General features: G+C 36.7%; 1 protein-coding gene across 5 annotated transcripts in view; it reads left to right on the plus strand.

Moving 5' to 3' along the window:
• Positions 1-204: 204 nt before the first annotated feature.
• Positions 205-25710, plus strand: part of Ppfia2 (PTPRF interacting protein alpha 2) — a 419795-nt gene continuing 394289 nt past the window's right edge. For 2 of the 5 annotated variants that reach the window (XM_051139910.1, XM_051139912.1), the window contains exons 1-2: positions 207-531; positions 4577-4827. In XM_051139910.1, the coding sequence (XP_050995867.1) occupies positions 4579-4827 (249 nt within the window). In that variant the 5' untranslated portion in view covers positions 207-531; positions 4577-4578. Of the gene's footprint in view, positions 532-4576; positions 4828-25710 lie in introns of all 5 variants that reach the window. The other 3 variants (XM_051139916.1, XM_051139911.1, XM_051139913.1) reach the window with 2 other exon arrangements.

Below are 25710 nucleotides of genomic sequence, written 5' to 3' on the forward strand. Positions count from 1 at the left end.
CCGAAGTTTGAGTTTGGTGGGACTCTCCTTCACCCACTAGTTGGCCCCGGAGACCACGGGGAGCAGTTGTGCTATGTTAAGTTTCTGAACGTCAGATCCAGTCCCGGGATTACCAGCTCTCCGGCCGGCCCGGGGCTCCTGCTGCACTAGCGAGCTGCTGCTGTGACTGGGCGGCAAAGGGGTTGCGGCTGCTTTAAGAACCGCCTCCCCCTCTTCCCTTTGACAATGGTCTGAACCGAGCTCTGCTTCCCAAAGCAAAATTTGTAATATGCCATTTTTCCGATGGACCCTTCTCCTTTTGGCTGCTGACGGAGCCACAGGAAGATGCCGAGCTGCTGTCACGCTACGGAGCCAGGGCACGTTCCAAGAGAACGCTGGAGCTCGGGAGCATCTAAGCTGCCTTTCTCCTCCGGTTGCTAGGGAAATGGTCCAGGACTGCTGGGTGTGAGCCTCACCTCTCCTCCAGCCAAGACTGGACTGCGATTGTCATTGATCAATTGAAGAAACAGGACGTGAAATAAGAGACCTTAGGTACAGAAACTGTATTGGAGTTGCATGGTTTTTCTTCCGCTACATTTTTTTTTTCTTCTTTTTTTAAACCAGGTCCCCAGCCCCACCCCGCCCCCAGGGAAGAGGAGATGCGAAGTCCTTCCTGTGGGTTACTGTTAGTTACCTCTGCTTTCCACCCATCTTCTCCATCTCCGATTTCCCTGCATTCTGCCTAGCCGGCTCTCTCCGGGGCGTAGATGAACAATTTTAGTATGGAAATTATGAAGTCAACTTCTTTCTGGGTGGTGGGGGTGTGGCTGACCGGGTAACTGTCCAGCAGTGTGGGGTGAGCTTGCTGTTTGTCTTCCTGAACAGGCACTAGGGTAAAGAAAGTGAAAATGCTTCCATTAGAGGCGGCAGGAATATTTCCTGAGGACAGGGGATTTCAAAGAGTTAAAGAGGAGGGGGAATATTCGTGTAATGTAATCAGACAATGGCTAGGCTTTCTCTAACTGAATTACTCCTTGCGGGTTAACCCAGATGGAGCTGGTAGGGTTCCTAAGACTAAACCTTTGCCCCTAAGAAGAAACTTACTACAGAGAAATGACTGCTTCTTTGCCCATGCTACTGTGTGATTTCTAGAGAAACAATTAAATGAAGTTATTGACCTAAAGAAATAAAAGTCTTTTGAAATATTCTTGTCTGAATAGTTCCAGCTCCTAAAAACATATATTACTAAGGAACACCCTGGGTCACAAAAATCTTTCCTGAAGATCTCCACTGGGCATTCGAAACTTTTATTTTGGAATCTGAGAGATTTAGAAGACACTCAAGGTTATGTGATGACAGCATGGGAGTTGGTTTCCTCGGTATAAAATTATTCGTGCTAAATTTAAGCACTGAGATAATTAAACCAATCAGGGTTATTATTATTTTTTCCTCTCTTTAAAATAAAATTTGCACTGCCTGAAACTGGGCCCTGAAACCTTCAGTAGCTTAGTGATCAAGTTGTGTATATCTAGATGAAGCTAATAAAATTATATTTCACATTGATTTGGGGGCGGTGATGAAAAGGCCAATACCTCAGCAAACTGTGTGCACTGACTTGCTTCTCAGTGATGGTGTAATGTTTTCACTTTTAGTACCAAAACTGACTATAAAAGCAAAATGTGATATATCTGGGTGCAATACACGAGTTGCTGGGTGAGCATATCTTTCTGCACCATGCCAGCATTCTCCAAAATATTCTTCATAGCTTTTTAATCGCTCCCAATACACTCAAGCTGTATATTTAAGAACTGTTACACTATGTTTTGAGAAACATAAAAGTAATTTATAGATTATGACAAATCTTAAGTCTAATGTAATAACTAACCTAGCCCATGAGAGTGGCCTTGTGTTTTGTAGACAGTTTTTATTTGTTTGTTTGTTTTTTCTCTTTCTATTTTGGAGGAAAGGGCTCTAGGTTTGCTCCTTTGGGCTGACTTGGAAGAAAGTAGCATGCATTCATTGTGTTTTCTAAGTAATTTTGCATCATTTGCACTTTATGAATTGAATTTGGAGACTTCAGAAGTATCTGCTAGAAGTACAACTATAGACTTTGAACCAAGAGTTTTAATGTGCAATATCATTTCTGTGAGGATAAAACAATGACCAGTTTATAATGGAGAACATGATTTAGCTTTTATAATAATTCTTTATATATTTCACTGTGTGTTATCTGTTAGGTAACCCACTAGACGCTTAAAGTGGAAATTTTATAAGAAGACCATCATTCATATTTTGTGGCAGGATAAATGAAGTTTTTTGAAAGGCAAACAAACTTGCTCCCCTTCACAGGTTTTATGGGTGGGATGGTCTTGTGTTATTCAAAGTGTAGATTGGGTAGGTTTTTCTACGCTTCTCATTTAAGTATCTTCTGGATGATCACACCCAGGACCATCTGAAAGTCTGAAGTTTGCGACTGTCTAATGTCTCCTGCTCGTAACAGGAGGATGCATACAAGCAGCATGCTTTAGTTGGGTGAAATGTACGCTTGGAACAATGACAGCATTTAAATTCTCCTTGGAATTTAAAGTTGCTAGTAATAGCTTTCCTTTTATGAGGATAGGATTTAAAATACAGGCTAAGGCTCATGTGGATAACTTTCTTTTCTGGCACATTTTTCTGGCACATTGTTTTAACCTTCATCATCAAAAATAAATACATAAGCCCATGGTCTCATCTCCCGAATATCCCAGTTATTCCATGTGTGAGGGTCATGCATGGCATGTGAACTCTCCCTTTTGACCAAGCCAATGTGTTGAAAAGTTCTTGTTTTGTTTTCAATTAGGGTAAAAAGGATTTATAGCAGTTAAAGGGGCAGTGTCATTCTAACCTGATAATCCAAGAATAAAAAACAAAGCGATGAAAGTGTAAAATACACATTAAGTAGTTAATGAGAAAGTTTGTGTAAGTGTACATGTAAAGGCATTCTATATATCGACTCTGCTGCAACTTACTTTAGGTTATAAGTGAAACAAATATCTCAAATTCCTGTCCAGATAGCTTGGTGTTTTAAGTGATGAACATAACTTCAAAGAATTATAAATTATTTTAGAAATTTCCAATTCTTTTTTTTTCTTTACCTGTAATACTTGCCATAAAATGAGTTCCTTTCATTTTCTTGAAGTTTTTCTCAATTTCCAATGGACCCTGACCGAATAATCCACAAATAATTAAGCATTGCTCCTTAACAGGAGGCATCACATAAAAAAGTAATTAAATATTGAACTGTTAAATCTTGACATTTTATTTCAAAATGCCACCAGAAGTAGTTTCCCTAAGGACATATATATATATATGTATGAAAATTAACTGACCTTCCATTATAAAATTGCAAGAAAGCTCTGGGGCCCATAACCAAACCAGGCTTTCCTCAAATCATACTTTCTGCAAAGCGAGGCTCTCCAATAGCTTCTGGCCATCACACCACTGAAACTGAGATGAAATTGACACTTACACACACACACACACACACACATACACTCACACACACACAGAGACAGAGGCAGAGAGAGAAGAGAGAGACGGAGATACAGAGACAGAGGGAAAAAGAGAGAATTAAAAGGGTAATGAGACAAGTTCTAATTTTTAAAGATGCCACATGTGATAGAACAATGCTATGTGTCAATATCTGTGTTGTCTACTTTAAATAAAATTAATAAATATTTTTGAAAAATATTCTGAACAGCCCATTAATTCCATGACTAAGAATTGGTAATTAGCAGCTGAGAAGTGAAGCGACTGTATTTGGTAATATAATTTACTGCATCTGTCTGTGGAACACTGGAAAGGGTGTTAGTGTCTATTGTTCAGATGGAAACCAGACAATGAATCTAACAGAAATACTAAGTGTAATTAGTTGTATAGTCATCACGACAAATTCATGTGTCTCAGACTAATTCTTAAAGTTTATGTCTAATTCATTCTGAATCATTTATCAAGTCTGTGTACAGTTCTGAAAGGCAGAACATGAAAAAAATGATCGTATCAAATGACTTGAATTAGTTGCTTTGAGGAAATCCATTGAAGAAGTAAGAAAGTACTGGATTCTTAGGTAAAATAGTCAATTATTTTCTGATTGCAACAGTAACTATTAGGTCACTTATCTACCCGTCACTGAGAATTCATATACTTTCTGCCCACTGAAGTGCAAGGATATACTCTTTGACAAATACGGTAGAGTTGTGTTTGTTATTATAAGATATTTGTAAACTCACAGGGGTATAGAGGCAGGGCAGGTTATTGAAATTATATGTTCCTATAAATCAAATTGTATGTGGTAAATTACACAATAGGAAGTAGAAAAATAAATGGACAGGCCACATATTGCCCATGAGACATCTGTGGAGTGAGGTGACAGGTGAAAACGTGGAGGTTGCAGACAGTGACGAGATCATCCTGCCTCTGGATTGGCAGACAGTAGTGGGGAGAGACGAATGACCTGCAAAGACTTAAGTGAGATAAAAGCCACTGGGGGGGGGGGGGGAGCATTATCGGAACTTTTTTTTCTGTTTACTAAAATTTTCTCTTTATATTCTTTAAGCAATGATGTGTGAAGTGATGCCCACGATTAACGAGGACACCCCAATGAGCCAGCGGGGGTCCCAAAGCAGCGGCTCCGACTCAGACTCCCATTTTGAGCAACTGATGGTCAATATGCTTGATGAAAGGGACCGCTTACTGGACACGCTCCGAGAGACCCAGGAAAGCCTCTCACTTGCCCAGCAAAGACTCCAGGACGTCATTTATGACAGGGACTCACTCCAGAGACAGCTCAACTCAGCTCTACCTCAGGTATGCTTCAGTAGCACCGGCTTCTTGTGCCAAACTTCAAATTAGAGCGAGCTTTTAACAGTAATTACTTCGGGTTCATTCCTACAACTACTTTTTTACTGAATATATAATATGATTTTGGATTAAAATTCATAATGAGTTACTACTGTGTATCAAACTTTTCCTTACACAAAATCAAAGTATATTGGTAAGTGTGCATGCACATGCATAAGTGTGTGTGTGTGTGTGTGTGTGTGTGTGTGTGTGTGTGTGTGTGCATGCGTGCACATGTGCACACGCATTTGTAGAATGAAAGAATTACTAACTGCCTGGGCTTTTGTTCATTGAAAAATTCATGTCTTTGGGAGATAGAAAACATGTCTCTTCTATTTTTTCTTTTCTTTCTTTCTTTCTTTTTTTCTTTTTTCTTTTTTCTTTTTCGACAAAGTTTCTCTGTGTAGCCTCGGCTGTCCTGGACTCACTTTGTAGAACAGGCTGGCCTCAGTCTCACAGAGGTCTGCCTGCCTCTGCCTCCCCGAGTGCTGGGATTACAGGCATGCACCACTGGAGCCAAGTAGAAAAATATTTTATCAGCCATAATGTGGGAAAAATGGATAATCTTTTTTTTTTCAAAAGGTTAACTATTAAACATAGTCATGACTTTTGAAAAATAGTTAATTTCAAACTTCATCTGTGTAGTCTACCATTGCAAATGATGGTGATCGCTGATTTCACCCTATAATTAGTATTTAATTTTCCTGTCTTCAAAAATATCCAGTATTTGATTAACTTTTAAAAATATTTATACATTATCATCTTTCTTAAAAATACTTAAAGCTGTTTCTGTTCACTTTTAAACATTTTGGAAATTGCCAAACATGGGTATCTCATGACTATACTCCCAGCACTTAAAGAAGGATAATGGAGAGTTCAAGGCCAGCCTAGACTGTGACAAAACTCTACTCAGAAAATGTAAAAAAAAAAAAAAAAAAAAAAAAGAATAAAGAAGGAAATTAACAAAAATCAAATTGCAGATGACTCAAACTAACATTGTTAGGTTTTTTCAACATCCATTTTTGTCCATTTTGACTATTATAAAAATAAAGACTAGTCATTTGCAAGTTTATTAGCATAAGGAGTTGATGATTAGGGTTAGTGACCAGTTGAGAAGGTTTGTGGTTATGCTGCTTTTTTCATAGAAAAAAAAATGCACAGAATATAAATAACATTTTAAATATTTTCACACAATAAATTAACTTTTTGTTTTAAATACTAGTTTTCTTGGTTTTTAATGGAAAAAAAAACAGAATGGCAATTTTTGAAGGGTTTCATTTATCCCCATAGGGGATCTCTTGTAACGCACATCCTTCTGCAATACAAAGTTTTACTCAGAAGCCACCTTCAGAGTTCCTACTGACTTTCTGTCATGCTCAATCTCCGAATGGGATAGATCATACTCTGCCTTACCACTAGGTAATCCCAGATGTCTATACAAATGAGGTCTGTTCAAAACCTACACAAGTTCAATCGCTTATAGCAGGAAATAAGCTTTCAACTGACCTCCACCTGTTGAAATCAATGGTTGGTTGGTTTCAGCACCTAGAGTCTGTTGGCTAATTCCCAACAGCAGCTATCCAATCTTCACCTGGTATGATGCTTTTTTTTCAAGTTAGAAATTTCAGTATTGTCAATTGTTCTTCATTAAGTGATGTCTCAAGCTATCACCTTTCTCACTCTTCTTCAAGACTGCTCCCTTTGGTCACAAGTAATGTCCTACAGTAAATCACACCTTACTTATCCATGTCACATAGGGTGATTGTTTCTGTTTCATGATAGTGTTTCATCAAGGGGCCCATTGTACTTTCTGCATATATTGGGAATGAGAGTGAAAAATCATATCTAGCAATTCTTGATAAATAATATATTGAGATTATAATGTTAAAGAATTTATATTTTTTATTTTTACTATACTGATGTACAGTTTGTTATGACAACTCTTTTAGTCTAGTTGTATTTTTTCTCTTTCATGTGTACATGTGTGTGCACATGCATACATATGTGTTCAAACCAAAGATTGTTTTGGGAACCTCACTCTCTCACTTTACTTCTTACTCATCAAAGTATGCTCTTTCCCACTTGAAGCCAGAGCTAGCCTATGTGGCTAGTCTGGTTTGCTGGCTAGCCCCAAATGCTCCTTGTTCCCCTCGCCTAAGCATTGTATTACAAACAGACCATTGTGCAACATAGCAATAACATGTCCAAACCTCATGCTTAACTGCTTGTCTGCCAAACACTTTAACCACTGAACCATCTCCTAAGTCATAAGAGGTTGTGTTGTGGGGTTCAGATTTTCTGCTATATATAACGTGTATTATGGACCAATCTTAATTATACATATAGACTTCTTCAGAGAACACTATAAATATTTCTACTTTGTGAAAAAAATAAAGTATATAGTCTCATCTTTAAAATATCTCATTTTACTGTGTTATTCCAGTGAAATACTAGTTTTAAGGATGTATTTGTTTAGGAACTATGGATATGGACTGTGATCATATACTATGATATTACTATAACCATATTTTTATATTATTTAACATTTAAAAAATATCGATCTGCATGTTACTATGGGAAACACCTGAAACACACAGTTATTAAACACGGTGATGACACTCTCCTTTTTATAATGCGAATATTTAATATCACAAGCTGTACTTTTAGTAGTATATATTTCATTCAAATAGCCAACAGATATTTTTGAATTAGTATGTTTGATTTTTGTGAATATTTTAAAACAATACCTTGTTGGTGACATTCACATTGTCCTGGAAAAAAATGGCTACCATAAATGTGAGGTTTGAGGCAAAAATAAATAAAATATACAACATGGGAAACTACTATGTGACATAAAAATGAAATTATTTCAGCCAGCAGAACTGAAAGCGGTCACAAACCTTATGATAAAGTTATTCTAAATTGACTGCACACAGATTTCAGGCACTGGTAACTGGGGCTTTGTTTCCCCCTGTTCTCTTGTCTCTCCAGGCAGAAATGTAGCAATATTTCAATATTATTAACTATGTAAATATCAGCCTCACAGTGTATTCCATTTCTATTTGGAGCATATCAGTGTTTAAAGAGCCTCAATAATTTTAAATCCTGCCACATTTCACCCTTAGGTCTCTAGCTATACACCCACTTACAACAGCAGCTGATGTACAGACTCATGTCACCATTCCATAAGACCCCTCCTTACAGAGGATGCTTACACTCCATCTCTGATCCCCTTTATCAAGAAGCCATCGTATTTTACCTCTTAAATAAAGATCAGGGATCTCCTTTCTTTCTGTACCTGGCCTTAAGTTTCTCCGTCATGTCTCCTGAAATCTCCCCTTCTATAAAATTTTAACATTGTGGCCTCAAACCATCCTGAACTATACCTAGGTCAGCAACAACCTCCTTGTCTTCCAGCAGTCTTGTCTTATGCTGCCTTAGGGTCACTGCTGCTGTGATGAGACACCAGGAGCAAAAGCAACACAGGGAGGAAAGGGTTTATTTCATTCACAGCTGCATATAACATTCATCATCAAAAGCAGTGAGGTCTAGTTTAGACTTTTCTCCTGCAGGCATCCCTTTCTGAAACCTAAGTTCCTCCCTTGTGGTTCTCAACCTTCCTAATGCTGTGGCCCTTTAATACAATTCCCCCATGTTGTGGTGTAAGTTTAAAAAAAATGTTATGGTGTAACCACAATATTATTTTGTTTCTACTTTGTAGCTGGTTCTTGCTACTTTGTGGGTTCTTCTCTTTCTCACGCTTTATCCCTCTCTTGCATTTCACCCCCATCATCAGAAAGAAGAGAAAGAAGAATAGAGAAGACAGACAGACAGACAGACAGAGAGACACAAAGAGAGACACAGGGAGGTAGACAGAGAAAGAGAGAGATAGAGACAGAGACAGGCAAGAGAGACAGAGACACACAGAGATAGACAGAAGAGAGAGATTTTTGCAAACCACAACCAACCCCCAGTGACCAACAACCACCGGCCCTGCCTCTTGGGGGTCTTGCATTTATATACCCTCTGAAAAGTTTCCAGAATTCCACATGTCACACAATTGCTGAAACTATCTACAACTAGCAAAACCACACCTCTGCTGGAGCACAAGGCAAATCATAGCCATCTGCGGCAGATAGTCTGCAGCAGCCCCACATCCTCACACCTGGAATTAAAACAAACACATATCCTTATAACATTTCTCACAATACTACCTTATAACTGTCATGTTTCTACTCTTATCAATCATACTGTAAATATTTTTTGGAGATAGAGGTTTACCAAAGCGGTTACCACCCCATAGATTTAAGGACCACTGTCTTTATGACATCAAGAACATATCTTAACCTTCAACACCTCCCTAGATGACCAGAATTCTGATGTATTAGTTATCCATTTATTAAATAGTTATTGGCAATAAACATCACAGAAATCTCAGCAAAATACAAAGCTGCAGGTTTGTGGAATTGGGCTGATCTGGACAAAGCATTCGATTAGACACATATAACCTGCTCATTGACTATTCCAGGTTGGCTTTGACTGAGCATAATGTAGCACAGTCTCTGTGCTTGTCCACTCCTAGGACAGGTGATGTCACAGGCGCCATCATGAACACACCATATCATACTCATGGCACAGGAGGAAAAACAGAGCGGAAAATGCTTTTTACAATTCTGCTTCTATGTTAATTTTTGTTTTGCCCTTTGGTCAGAGCCAGAGACTCAACTGGAAAACAATACCAATTGGCATGTCCAGAGAAAGGGAAGTTTGAAACATTAGAAAATCAGTCCGTTTGGTCTACCACAAATGTAACGAATCATCATCCAAGACACTGTATTGTTGCCTTGAAGATTTGAAGCAGCACTGTGAAGGCATCAAACTACACTAAGACAGTGCATATGTGATAACATCAAAGACAAATAATTGTCATAACTTCCTGAGTGGCCAAGACACTGGACACTAGCCAGAGGTTAAGGATTTGAATTGGGGCTCATGTACATCTACACTTATATATTGCTAAAAGGGTTATGATCAGGTTATTTTAAATGACCCGAGAGAAGAGCTGCAAGGAGGTATAAAAATGTACTTCTGAAAACATTAAAAAATCTCAGGTGTTGTTATCAAGGTGACATGCACCAGTGTACAACTCAATGAGGAATTTTTAGGAGAAGGCTGTTTATTGAGGTGACGAATGATTTTTTTTTTTTTTTGTTTAATAGTTTAAGATGAAGAATAGTTTGGAGAAATTTGCAGTGGGATAGTTGTACCTTGAAGGTAGTGCTGTTCAGGAACATACTATCTTGATAACTTTTTGCCTCAGGAATTATTAACTCAATAACCTTGGTCTAAGAACTGAATTCCAAAGTGCTACAATGGATCCTTGTGAGAAATACATGAGTTGTAACATGTTGAATAATTAATTAAACACTCAAAGATACTACATGCTCAATAAATGCTACATGGAATTACAGTTTTGGCACCATCACTGTATTGGTTTTACTCAGTGATAATTGCCACCAGTACTTTTTGGAATGGTAGAAATTGCTCAACTGTAATCAAGATTTGGATATCCTTTGTATTACCACTTTTACTATTAAAAATGTTATCTGGGGGCTGGAGAAATGGCTCAGCAGATAAGAGCTTGTGCTGCACGTGTGAAGGATTCAAGTTTAGTTGCTAGTACATGCGTCAGGCAGCTCAGGACTGCTTGTCATTCCAGATCCAGGTTATGCAATGCCTCCTTTGGACTTCCGTGGGCACTTGCACTCATGTTTGTACAACACTCTCCTTCACACACACACACACACACACACACACACACACACACACGTGCTATTAAAAACAAACCCTAAAATTTTTGTTATTATTCTCTTAGTAGTTTTATTGAGTTCTATGATTCTTTAGTAACTGTGGTCCTATGTCCCTTGTGCCATAAAAGATCTTCTCATGCTATGTCAAAATGATATTTGGATGAGCAGACTCACTTGTGACATACACTAATTCAATATACTAAAAATATTTTACCAAATGTCTGTCATAGACAGAGACTGCATTTTTTTTTCTAGCTGCCTACATTGTCACCATTGTTATGCTTCTTAGTTCTTTTTACTCCTCTAACCCTTACAACCGTGTTTCTCTCGTGTATGTTCTGAAAGCACACTTGGCTATACTGTGGCTGTGGCCCCTACCCAGCTTGACTTGCCTGGCCAGCTCAGGGTTTGGGGCTTTGCCCTCCTCCTACTGCAGAAGCAATAGCATAGCAACCACTCCTGCTTGTTCTTCAATCAGATATTTGCAAATATAGTCATCCTCCCTTATCCCCACACCCTTGAATAATCAAACAAGACTATCAGTTATTTCATGTGGAAATCCCCCTTCTCTTGCTTGATAACTATTTTGGTCAAGAGTCATTTCTTTTCCTGAACATTTGTCCCAGTTGTCTCTATTCATATTTTCTTTGTGTAATTATGTTCTCATCTTAGGTATTTCTGCATTTGCTTTTAACCATTTCTCTTATCTTCTCCTTTGGTTACGTTTTCTATCCATAATATCAAATGCTTCAAATGATCTTCCTCTCAATTGGACAGCTTTGTAACATCCAATTCTACTCCTTCAAATTTTTCATTATAGTAACAAGAACTCCATGCCCTCGGCTCTATTTTCCTTTAGAGACCAACCACTCACTTTTTGTCCTCCAACCCTACCTCTCAGCTTCTTCAGTCTAAATGGCATCATCTTCTCAATTGCAGTATGGCTTTTCTGACTCTACAATGACTCTAGTGAAATGGTGATAGAAGTACATCATTATTTCAGAGAGTTTAGATTTGTTATGTATTAGGCATCTCTTTATGTACCACAGGATAAGGAGGAAATTTCATCCTATTTAGGAAAAGAGAAGGGTTTCAAGGAAACTACTCAGAAAGCTTGAGGAGCTTTCTGTAGAGACTGAAGATAGAGCCTGAATTTAAAAAGGACAGTAGAGGTTGAAGATGGCTCTGTCTTTACAGCAAGCTAGAGGCAGGCTTCTGGTCTTCCAGTACAAATACAAAGTCGTTGACTCTTAAAATGCCAATGGAGGGTTCTTCCTTAGGGTTGTCTTCAACCAACAGAATAGTGTCACATACACAGCTTTTATGTTAAAACACAAATAACTAATTAGAGGACAAACTTTTAGAGAGGAAATAGAAAAAGCCAATGAAAATCGAGAAGAATGTATCAGATATTCTTTGAGAAAGCCATGAATAAACTCCTGGGGGGAGGGAAAAGAGCCATTGATTGCATAAGTACCATTGTGGAAATCCAGATCAAGGGTGACAAGGAGAGCAATGCCATTTCTGTGGTCTGCCTTTGCCTCCAAGTTCTCCGCGGTCAGTCTCGCCCGAGATTGAAAACAGTAGAAAGTGACAGAGTAAAGAGAGGCCATGAAGGAGATCGTCAGTCTAAATTGTATTTTCAAAATCCAAAGCTAAAAGACAGATAGTTTACCTAAGCGTAATGGGAAACTTAAAGTATCTGTCCAAAATTTCATTGAGGTTTATTTATTCACCCAAGAAAATCAGAGGAGATTCTATGGGTTATTGAATCCAGCTGACTTTCTCATCCACTTTGAAGTATCATCTCGATTCATGCTCAAATCCCACGATGCTAGAATATCATTGGACTGGTATAACTGGTTACTGACACATAAAAGAAATACATTTAGCCCTTTCTAGTATTTTCTATTGAGAGGGATCCTGACAGGCAGAGAAACAAACCTCAAAGAGGTGAGAGTGAAAAATCAGTTCAGATTGATTTTGTCAACCTAGATCAAGACTTCAGGGAGTCGGCTGCGGGGTGGTTCATTGTGGGCATATTTGAAACACTGTGCTATTTGGAGAAAAAGGTTCCTGGTGTAATATAGTCACTGGTGCATAAGTAAACATAATTGCACCAAAACTCGTCTCAGGGAACATGTCATTTCTTCTAAGAAGATGGATTCTAGAGATAGGCTACCTGTACTAGCTTAAAGGCTTAAGCAAGGGTCTAACATAGTTGTGGTCATACAGAAAGCATAGAGGTCACTTGGGCTATTTCTCACCTTTGGTCCTAGTTGTGGTAGTTTGGGGGAACCCTCAGCTGTAAAGGTCATTTAGGTTACTAGTCACCCATAGTCCTGGTTGTAGTAGAGTAATATAGCCAAGCCTAGATGATTTCCAGGTGATTGATGTCTTCTAATTCCCAGTTTTCTGAATAGAAAAACAGGCTTTACATATTTCTCATTGGAAAGATAATCTTAGATGTTTAAAATTTTCATTTTTGTCTGGAGATCTGAGGGTACTAGGACTTTCAGGCCATACTCCCAGCATTCTACTTTTTTCTTTTTAGCAAATTTAAAATATTTATAAATGATATTTATTTTTATTTGTGTGCATTTAATTGTGAGTATCTAATAAATAGTTTTTGATTCATTAAATATCCCAAGGTTTCTTTTGTATTAGGTTCTATTCTAAAGGCATTGTAAGTGTTGCAAATTCTTGGGATATTATTAGCCATGTGTGGTCATTACATAAGTTCTACTGCACAGCGGAGTGATATGTAAAATCTTGGAGCATGGTATTGGTTCTTGCTGAGTTCATTGCTCATCCCCCTCCTGTGATGAATCATGAGTGCCCTTAGGATCTAGATGTCATTTTCTTCTTGTCTCAGGAAAGACTTTGTCACGTCGCAAATATTCCCATCACTAATAGATTATAACCAACATTGTGTATTCTTTAGCGATGGACTATTCAAATCAAAATAAAATAGAGCAGTTAACAGGCCACTGTACTCAACTACCACCCCCACCTATCTTTCCCTTTTGAAAAATGATTTCTCTGAAGACTGTTTCAATTAAAGAATTTGTTATCTGGCTACAAATGGTTCTATCATCTGTTCCTGTGATGGATGGTTTATCACACTCACGATAAGTTTGGTAACTTACAATACATTTTTCTTTGGTCAATGTTTTTAGAATTGTAAATAAATTTAAAAGGTTTGTGGATAATATTTTAATCAATATTTTTCTAAAAGAAGGAAATAAAGTTTCTTCTAAATAGAAAGAATTTTTCCAAACTGATTTAAGTGTGTGTGTATATGTGTGTGTGTGTGTGTGCACATGTGTCTGTCTGTCTGTGTTCTGTATGTGGAAGTGAATACCTTTGGAATACAGAGGAGACTTAGAGGTATTTGATTCCCACTCCTCTTCCACTTTTATGTGGTTTGTAAAGATTGAACTTAGTTCTCCAAGCTTGTATGGTAATGATTTATCCACTTTATTTTATTTTATTTATTTTATTTTTTATTTTTTGTGGCAATTCAGATGGAGGAAGGGCTATTTGAAGGGAGGGGGAGGAGGAGGAGGAGGAGGAGGAGGAGGAGGGAATAATGGGGGAACAGATATTGCATTCTTTTTCTCCATGCAGAAATTTAGATTTAAATATACACATTTGACATGAAAGCTCAAGGGATCAAGAGAGTAGGCCAGAAATATGAGAAAGGCAATGATGGAGGATAGAGAAAGACAACGAGACATATGTATGAAAACAATATAACCCTTCATGTTGTATGCTACCTAAACTCAGTGATAAAATATTTAAAAGAGATCACGTCTTATTATCTATTTTGAAGCTAGACAAACAGTAGTCGTCAATGTTGATTGGATTAAAAGAAGCTAATCAAATTAATCATCTTTGGGTGGAAAATATGTGAATCTTGAAATGACAAATTTTAATGACTATATATATTACTAAATTTAGTGTGTTATAAAATGTAATTTTATTTAAAAATTTCTACCTGAAATTTTGTGTGCACATAAACATTAATTTAAATGTCTAAAGCAAACAATTACAGATTTTTCTCTTTTAATTTTCAATTCCTTTTTGAGATTTTTTTCAATTCTTAATTTTTCAATTCTTTCTATATTTTGGAGCTATCAGTTTCACTCAACTAGATAATTGTTATGACGTAATAGACAGTTGAATATTTTGAGACACGGTTTTTCTGTCTAGCCTTGACTGTCCTGGACTTGCTTTGTAGACCAGGCTGGCCTCCACTTCACAGTGACTCCCCTGCCTCTGTCTCCTCAGGGCTCGGATTAAAAGCATGCCATGAGCCCCATGCCTGGCATTTCCTATAAATTTTATCTTGCTTATTTTGTTATGAATCAATGTGGTGGTTTGAAGGATAATGGCCCCCACTGGCTCATATATTTTAATGTTAGGTTTTCAGATGGTAGACTGTTTAGGAAGAACCAGAGGGGTAGCCTTATTGAAGTAGGCGTGGCCTTGTTGGAGAGATGCGTCACTAGGGGCGGGCTATAGGATTGAAAGGCCCATGCCAGGCTCAGTCTGCTTCTCTGACTACTTCCTGTGGATCAGGAGGTAAAGCTCTCAGCTACTACTCCAGCACCTTGCCTACTTGCTTCCCACCATGATGATCATAGGCTTAAGCTGTAAAACTGTAAGCAAGCTATCAATGAAAAGCTTCCATTTATAAGAGTTGCCTTGGTCATGGTGTCTCTTCATAGCAAAAGAACAATAACCAGGACAAAAAAAAGCAATGTTTTTTCATGCTTAAATTGTATATTATTTTTATATTTAGATAACATCAGTTTCTGGGGTTTATTGTTATGCAGTCTGACAAACTTTCTCAAGTCATTTGCTATTTTCATCTTTACTATAGTTGCCTATATGCTTGTGTTTAACCTGTAATTTATAATATTTGGGGGCTTTATCTGTTCAGTATTCCTTTCATTAATTTTTCATATTTTCATGGATTTGATTGAATATGTTTTTTTAAATTAAACTTTCCTCTCTTCTAGTTTGGCAATTCATACTTTATATTGCTTAATATTTTTCCTATAATTTAAAATATGCATCCTAAAAGTGAATTTCTCAATATGCCCTTCTCTTTATTGTATTTCTTACAGAGTTTATGAATATTATACTGTTATAGAGTAACATTATTTTAAGTTTATTTCCACACTAACCATTTCATCTATATCTCAGATATTTCATCCGGGACCATTTTTAGTCTACATAAAAACCACTTTCAGTGTTTTGTTCAGTGTAAATTTTCAGATGAGTATTTTTCACTTAGAATTTTCAGAAAATGTATTGATTATATCTTTGGTCTCTAAATAATGATATTTATAAGACTTCTATTCACCCTGTCTTTAAAGGATTGAGGTATTTGCAGTGAAATGAAAGTTTAGGTTCCTAATTGTTTGGCCATAAATTTTGATATTTTGTTGTATCTTATCTTGTTGTGTTGGGGGGCATTCATCAGTTTTCTGCCTCTCCAGTTAAGTTATATTATTACTGTTGTTTTCTTTTGACATTTAGACAAATAATTTTTTAGAAGTTGTGAAATGATATCTGTCTTTATTTATGATCTTTAGTATTATTGATTTAGTGATTTAATGTCTTTTACTATTTGGGAATACATTACTATAAAAAGTCTTGCTTCTTTGATGTCTTTTCATCTCACTGTGGAACTCTTCTTCCATTGTCTCCTTATTTTATTCATTTCTTCTTATATTTTTCTCTCTGTTTCACTTGGAATTTTATTTTCATTCTTGTTTATTTTGTTCTCTATTTTCTCTACTTGTAACTAATTTGTTACCAAAAGTACATGTCTGAATCTTTGTTTTGGCCAGTGTCGTCTTCTTTACAATCCACCGTCACCATTTATTTCATTTGCTTTTACAGTTTTATTTTTATCGCCCTGAACACTACCAGCAGTTATTAAGTCTTTCAGTGCTAGGAGCTCTAATAATGGGTTTCAATTTGTGGTGTGTTGTTCATCCTTCCTGTCTTGTCATGTTTACTTTTGACTTTGTGGATGTCATTTTATTTGCAAAATTCTTAGCAATAGATGACACTTCAGTTCTAGGGTGTTCTTATTTCCCTCCAGAGGGATTATTTATTTAATTGGCCAGATGCCTGGGAAAGTGTGATGCTCACAGCCACAATCCCATTATTCTTAGGCTGCAGTCTCTAGGCTTCTCACTCAAAAAATGGGCAAGATTCTCTGGGACAGCTGCATCTGGTCAGGACTTGATCCCAGTTCTAATCCCATTAGTGATGAAACTGCCAAAGATGCTGAGCCAGGGTCTTTAAAATTCGGGGATGAGGCTGGAGACACAGCGCCTATGTGAAGGGCACTTGCCCCTTTTTCAAAGGACCCGATGGCCTTGATACACATTGCCTAACTTCTGTCAGTGGGGAAGTCTCTGAACCTCCGTTAGCACAATACGTGTAACTAATTGAAGAGGAACTTAAACATGATCATTTTCTGGGGAAAATACGCAATTATTTTGAACTAGTCACTTTATGGTACATTGTCCTCTTCTTGGCATATCATGGCCATATTTACAATTCTGGATACTAGTAACTGTCCTGACAGTGTTGGAAAAATAATGTCCTTTCCTCCGGCATTTCCTCTTTCAAATGCATCCTCCTCACAGCTGCAGCATTCTCTACTTAAAATGCAAATATCATTATATTACTCGCTCTGTTAAAATACTTCCAAGTCCGCAAAAAAAAAAAAAAAAAAAAAAAAAAAAAAAAAATTTACTACAATGAATAAACAAATTCTGCAAGATTATATAGGATAATGGATGGAGTCACAAAAGTTTATTATCTCTATTCTATATGAAAATATGGTCACAAATAAACATAATAAAACAATTCTATCCATAGTATTGATCACTGGTGAACTATCTAGCATAAAGAAGAATAGACTATTAAAAATAATTTTAGCAAAACATACTTAAGACTTGCCCAGATAAAGCTAGTAAATACTAATTAAGGGTATTTAAGTACTAAACAAATTGCCAGGCATGGTGATACATGACTTTAAGTACTCATGAGGCAGAGGCAGGTTGATCTCTGTAAGTTTGAAATCGGCCTGACTACAAGGCAGGGTCCAGGTCCAGGTGGGCTCCACAAAGAAAATCTATCACAAAAAGATCTAAGCAAATATTTATGATTAATTTTACTCTTTGTCTTTTAAAAAATTTACTCACTTTACAGCCCAGTTGTAGGCCCTTCCCAATTGTAGTCTCCTTCTCCTGGTCCCATCCTCCTTCTCTTTTCTCCTCTCCCCCTATTCCTTAGTCCTCCGCAAGGGGGAGCCCTCCTCCCCTACCATCTGACCCAGCCTATCAAATCTCAGTTTTATTTTTATCACCCTGTCTTTTAGAGGGCATCTACGGTAGGCTCCGGTGCTGTTCCCTCCTTTCAACTGCTTCCAGTGTCTATTCTATTTGCCCCTCTGAATGAGAATTAAGCATCCTCTCTAGGACCTTCCTTGTTGTTTAGTAGCTTCTTTAGGTCTATGGATTTAGCATCCTTTTGAGGTGCTATGGTGTGATACAATGCCAGGCATGCCAGGCAAGTGTTCTGATGCTAGTTTGTCCCCAGTCCTCAGGCACACTCATGCCATACGTGCTAATGTTGTCTAATAAGCTTTTCACTGACTCATCAAAGTATCAGCAGGCTCTTTTCTTGTAGCGAAAGTTGCTTTGATTTTTAAAAATAGAATAGAAAGACAAATGACTAAAATAATCGTGATAAAGTTGTAAAAACTAGACTTACTAATGTCACCAATCTTAGTGCAGAAATTGCATCAGCTTGAATTAGACATGAAGCTCAGTGGAGAACACGGGACAATGAAAATTCGCTCCCTTAATTAGACCAGTTCAACTGAACAAATATCCCAACATCATTCAATGTGTTTATTTAATGCTAAAATTATTGGATATTTGCCTAAAATTAATGAAAGGCCTTCCCATGACACACTGTTCAAAAAATTAACTAAACCAAAATATATACATATATAATTGAAAATATAATAGAATACACACACACACACACACACACACACACACACACACACACACACATTGCTGCTTTTGTATTATGCTTTTTCAGACAGTGTTTTCCTAGGTAGTCCAGGCTGCCCTTGCAGTCATCCACTGAAACCACAGAAATTTGACATCAATGCCTGGCTTAAGAAACCAAGTCTTTAACACCTTAGAGTCCACAAAGTTTTTCTTTTAGACATGGGAAAACATAAAGGTAAGGAGGAAAAATTATTCTAAGTAGAGTATCATCTAACAACTCATGCTACACATAAAAAGTCCCCCAAAAGCTATTATTATTATTATTATTATTATTATTATTATTATTATTATTACAATCCCATTTATTTTAATACTTAAACTATTTGAATACTATGTTAGTTATTATTTCTGTGAAGAGACACCACAGCCAAGACAACTTTTACAAAAGAAAGCATTACAGAAGTTTCGTCCATTACTACTGTGGTGGGAAACAAATAGGCATAGTACTAGTACAGTAGCTGAGAGATTTACAGCATGACCAGGCAGCAGTCATGAAGAGAGAGAGATAGACGGGGCTTTTGAAATCCCCAAGCCTACTCTCAGTGACACTCGTCTTCCAATAAAGTTACATGAACTCAAATAAGGATACACCTGCTAATCCTTCCAAAACAGTTCCACTAACTGGGGAATAAGCATTCAAGTATATGAGCCTGTGAGGGCCATTTTCATTCAAGGCAGCACAAGTAGACATTGCATTAGTTTTATTATCTAGAATTCATTATTCACAGGAAAATGTGCTACACATCAAAAGTAATTAGGTATTTCATATAAAACTACAGTAAGATCATCTATCTTTAATGAAATATTTATAACTAAAATGAGTTCAACATTAATGTGGATTTTAACATCTAAGAGACTGCTAATAGAGATATAATATGGCATGATCATTCTCAAAACAAATTTGACAATTACTTTAAATAATGGTCAAGAATGGCTTCCATACTTAGAACTTTAACCAAGAGTTTGGAAACATATTTTCACATAAAATCTGTTCACAGATGTTCACAACCAGCATGATTTATAACATACAATTAACAGAAACAATACAAATATACTTCACATAGTAAAAAAGTTTAAACATGTGCAGTAAGCTTCTGTTTGGCAATCAGGCTTTTAAAAATCCACTGAAATTACAGCAGAGATGAAGCTGGAGGCTTCCTGTGAAACAAGCCAACCATCAAGAACTACCCAGAAAAGACAAAGCTACAAAATGAAGAAAAGAACAGTGGTTAATTTGGGGGTCCAGTTCATATGAAGTAACTCCAAAGGGGCACACAGCTTTCTTCCAAGTGGGTTATAGTGGAGATTACACAGTTTACAAGTATGTACGATCATGATACTGGTTATATAAGAATTTAAACATTGTATTATAGAAATGATTCCTTTATGTTCTTAAAATAATTTTCTGTGGTCCTCTATCAGCTAGAGGGATTTTTCACAGACATGTCTGAAATGGGGATCATCCTCGCTACTTGTTAGCAATCATATAATTTAGTATGGAAAATTTGAATTTTATATTGTGTTTTTGGCAATTACCTTTGAGAATTCATAGATTGGGTTTACAAAATACCAATCTGGAAAACAAATGGTTAATTCTACTGTGTCTTAAAGCCACATTTCTGTTCTGCCTCTTTTTCACTTCCTCTTTACATGTTTTCTCTCTTTTCTAAACCTTAAAATACAGGACTGACTTTCTCAATCTTGTCCTGTTTGTTGTCATTTGTGTTTTTTTTTTTTTTTTTAATGTTTAGATGCAATGTGATCCCTTATACTATATTAGATTGTATCTTTAGATCTATATCTTCTCAAACTGGTCACAGTGGTGAGGCTGCTTTTATCTCCAGTTAACTGTTGTGAAATGTCTGAAAAAAAGTCTGTCTTGGTAAAAAGAAAATCAGACTGTGAACTATGAATACCTTGTCATGGTCCCCTGTCCCCCGACTCCTCAAGAGCAGGGAGAGCTGCTGTTAGCTTCCCAGTACTGTTTCTTCCACAGGCACAGGGACAGTCCAACAACAGTCACCCCACCCTTCATATGGAAAAGGAAAGGTCCTGCCACTGTCCCCTCCACAGGAATGGAAGAGTCTCAGTTGGCCACCACAGCACCAACAGGCTTTGCTCAGCTGATACCGAGAATGGAACCGTTGTGACATAACACCGTGGCTTCGACTTCTCCCTGGAAGATAGCGTCCTCCTCCTCTCAATAATTTTTAAATAGTTTCAAATTTGACGTTTCTGATTTGGATAGTGCTAAATATGATATGGGAGTTAGTTGATCTGTAGGTGTTTAGATAGGCATTTAATTTTCCTGTGAGACTGATCTACAGATCTGGGCCTACAGAAATGAGTAGCATAAATGATAAATAACTCTCTTTTGAAGAATGCTTAGTTTATTTGAGGTGATGGATGATTAAGCCAATATTTACAGTGATATATGATAGAAGAGCAGTAAAGACAGAAGAGTGACAGATAATGAGTAAAAGCACTGAACTCAGTAGCTGCAATGAAGAGTCATCTGTCCATCAACACACTGCTTGCCATTTTCAAATGTTTCATCTTCATTGATTTGTGAGATTAAATCACTTAATTTAATTTCACACCTAGCAAGATAAAAATCTCTGAAAAAAAATGTTTCTTATTCTCATATCACTGGTGACAGGGGGTTTTACTAATTGTGTTGTCATTTTTATAAAAGCACTTACATGCCATCTGAACAACTTTTGAACACAGAATGAAATTTTAATTATGTGCTCTGGGTAGCACATTAGCACTCTAGAACTTGGTCATTTTGCTTGACTGAAAAATGTATGCCCATTGTACTTTGGACATACGACTTCTCTGGAAGAAGTTAAGATGTTAGAATCAGTGATAATCAGAAACAAGTATTAAACACTTGGTTTTATATTTTTGAACAAAATATTACCCATGAGTCTTAATAAAGTGTAAATACAATAGATTAATATACACTATAGTCTTACAAATGACAGATTATTCTTTATAACAGGAACCATATGCATAACTATAATGAATTTAAAATATATTAATATTATTACATAGAATACATGAGGGATTGTGATTTCAGCTTATGGAATCTTCCCAGTGACATGTTCTTCTACTCCATTTTTAAAGGGTTAACAAAGTGTACCTCCATAGCCAGGAAAGGTTGAGAAATAAGCTGAACCTTCAGACTTTGGAGAGCTAGATGCCTACATTAAAAAAAATCACTTAAATAAATAACTTAATGGTGTACCAAACCAAACTGCAAAGTACTAGGGAGACAGAAACAAGGAACTTTGGGATAGAAATTAATGAAATGGAAATGAAAATATTTACATATCAATGAAACCAATAGATGGTTCTTTGAGAAATGTTTGCATCTCTTAAGAGCTCCTGTGTTTAGCCTCATAGCCAAGAACCCTCTCCATTGTTAAGGTCCATAACATCACTTATATCTCCAGTCCCCTTTGCTAAACATGCAATATTACCACATGTTCCAGGAATTAATGTACCATACGTTTTGAGGTCATTCTTCCTACCACAGGTGGGACTATCTCTTACAAAGTCTACAATGATGAACTATGTCTACCGTTCACAATGGAAGTCAGGAGTTCACTTCGAAGTGCAATGTTGGTCACAAGAAAAATAAATTACACATTGTGAGTTAACCATATCACCAGAACTTGACAGGTTCTCATTAAGCATGTCTTGATTGATTTAGCAAATATCCACTGTACTTGTTTTAAAACTCAATCCAGATGTTACTGGATTTTCATGAGTTATGACATTTTTCTCTGTGACCATGTGAAATGTGATGCCTTCAAGGGGCAATTATGTAAAACGAATCCATTTTCAAGTTTAGTTATGGAATTGTTACTGTATTATTAAGTAGTCATTTGTATATTTGTATATAAAATACTTTATGAGGTATATGGAAAATAATTGATTCTCAGGAAAGGTTACATTGCTTGTCCAGTTTCCATATACATACCAAAATGAGCGTTATAATAGAGTTTTGGGTTAAAAGCTACTTCATTCATTCCTAAAATAATTTTGTTACTCTATAATGAAGCCACATTTTTATATTTAGATATCTATAGTCTATAATTACATGTTTCTTTGGTAAATAGTATCTAGTGTTATATGGTTTCTGACATGAGTATAAAATGACAATAATCTAAATATCTAAGAAATAAGTCTGCTCTGTTTTAGATAGTCACATATGACTCTCTGAGTATAAAAATAAGCAACTCTTCTACTCAAAGAAGTTTTAAGAGCCAGGAAGTTTTTTATTTGTGATCCTATAAATAATTCTTTATACAACATTTATGTCCTTTTTTCAGATAAATTTATAATTTTAAATTTCATCTATGGGAAGTGTAAGGAAAATCTCAACATAATATTATAGAGCAAAGTATAATGCACATTAAAATTTGGTAATAAAAATTGATAAATAAAATGTATGGCCTAATATTCTTATCTTATACTAGGATAATAAAGGTAATTGACAGAAAACCTAAAAACATAAATGACTAAAAGAGAAAATAGAAACTCATCTTAAGAATTCTCATCAAAGGAATATTTTATATGGAATTTATGTTGTATTCTTTAGTTCCATTGATATTTATTACTTTATTGTGAGTGAAATTCATGACTTAGTAGAAATGATACTTCTAATCAATTATTAGGTGATTTCCTTTTTATTTTGTTTAGGGTAAAGCACAGAACCCCCTAAAATACAAAAGATGAAATACCAAAAAACTTAAAGTAAAGCTCACAGCCCAAACCAGCTAAGTTATGACAGCATAGCAGTTTTCCCCTAAGATATTTTCTTCATGCTACTTCTCCCTACTGTATTAGATTTGAATAAAATTAATAAATATATTCATTTACTAATTAATCAACAAATGTTTATTAAGGTTCTAATCAGTTTTAGATGTCATTTCTTTAATCCTTACGATATTTTGTATAGTATCTCATGCAACCTGATAGTCATTCAGGTCACATCCCCATCACAGATCAAAAATATGAAACCAGAGGAAGGAGTTTCTCTAATACCACAGCAGAAATGAAAACTCAGCATGATCAGCTAAGTTTCATTGAGTTTTCTAAGCGAGAGAGAGAGAGAGAGAGAGAGAGAGAGAGCGACAGAGAGAGAGAAGAAGGAAGAAGAAGAAGAAGAAGAAGAGGAGAAGGAGGAGGAGGGGAGGGAAGGGAAGGAGGAGGACAAGGACGATGAGGAGGGAAAGAAAATTCTTGGTCTCACTATCCCTTGAAACAGAATGTCTAGTGAAAAGACTTGATGACAAGCAACTGCATGCACTGAGCCATCTCACCATTCCCTGGGGTGTTCTTTCAATAGCAAAGGTACAGGGAAACAGAGAACACAATTTAAGTAGATTTGCAAATTAAATAGCAATGAAATATGCGTAGCTTTTATTTTCATTCCGTTTCCTTCCCTTCTTGGTTCCTGCCTTGGGGCTACCAACTCCAACCTCTTCAGTGTTCTCTTTGCAGAACTTTTGCTTCCCTACTAAGCCAGCTTGTGTTGCTCTGTAAAGCGAAGGTCTGTTCAACTTGAATATAATAAAATTTATTCATTTGGGCCTTAGTGAAAAGTTCTTTCATAAATTGACTTTCTAAATAGTAAAGAAGAGAGTAAAGCAAAGCTAATAATGATTTAATAAGTGAAGGTTTTTTTGAGGGGGAAGTAGCATCAATTCAAAAGGTACCCATGAAATTTTAATTACATAAGGAAGGCGGCGACAAGAAAAACAATGTTATTCTGATTTGATGTGACACTTGGCTTTCTGAATGTGTATAAGAAACCTAGAAATCTCTGACTTAATTGTCTAGGCACCCTTGAATAGGGCTGTGTTCATTACTTTTTGCTCCATTAAATTGCCACAAGATAGCAACACTCAAATTTCATTAGTTTGCAAAAGCAAACATTGATTTTCATTTTTACATGATATTGTTTCCCTTGTCTGTGGCTTGGCTTCATGACCCTTCCCAAGCTAAGATCCAGCTAAAGCTGTAGCATCTGTCCGTAGATAAGAAACATAAACCATGCAGTGATTTTCTGGGAATCTGTTGGATGCCAGCAGTAGTTTTCCTTATATTCAATTTTCCAAGGGTAAGCACAGAAATAGTGGTATGAGAAGTTAACTCGGCCCACATTGGGACTCCCACACAATTAGTAGTTGTGTTAGGGTTTTTATCACTTTGAAGAGACACTTTGATTACTCAAACTCAAACTTTTTTTTTTCCAACACAGAGTTTCTCTATGGTATCTTGGCTGTCCTGCACTTGCTTTGTAGACCATGCTGGCCTCGAACTCACATCGATCCACCTGCCCCTGCCTCCCGAGTGCTGGGATTAAAGACATGCGCCACCAAGCTCGGCTCAAACTCAAACTCTTATAGAGGAAAACATTTACTTAAGGCTGGCTTACAGTTTCAGAAGTTTACTCCATTGTTGTAATGAGGAGAATTATGGTGCCATCCAGACAGATGTAGTGCTGGACTGGTAGCTGAAAGGTCTACATCTTGAACTGTAGACAATAGAAAAAAAAACCTGTGATATACTGGTCAGGCTTGATTGTCTGAGACTGCAAAGCCCACCCCCAGTGACATACTTCCTCCTACTAGTCCACACCTACTCTTACAAAGCCACCCTCCTAATAATGACACCCCTATGAGCCCATGGGGACCATCCATTTTCATGCAAACTACCAAAGTAGTATATATAATCCTTTTTTTATTAGGATATTTGCCATTGGTGCTTTGTGGTTGCTTATATGTATTTTGTTTCAGTAGATAATAGGAAACTGTGATCCTAATCAAAGTTTTGACTGTTTTACGTAGAAACTCCCAAGCCTGTGTTAAACTCAACTTAAGGTATTCCCAGCATTTATAAAGTCTAACATA

This window comes from Acomys russatus, chromosome 31 (assembly GCF_903995435.1).
Source record: "Acomys russatus chromosome 31, mAcoRus1.1, whole genome shotgun sequence".
NCBI classification, from domain to species: domain Eukaryota; kingdom Metazoa; phylum Chordata; class Mammalia; order Rodentia; family Muridae; genus Acomys; species Acomys russatus.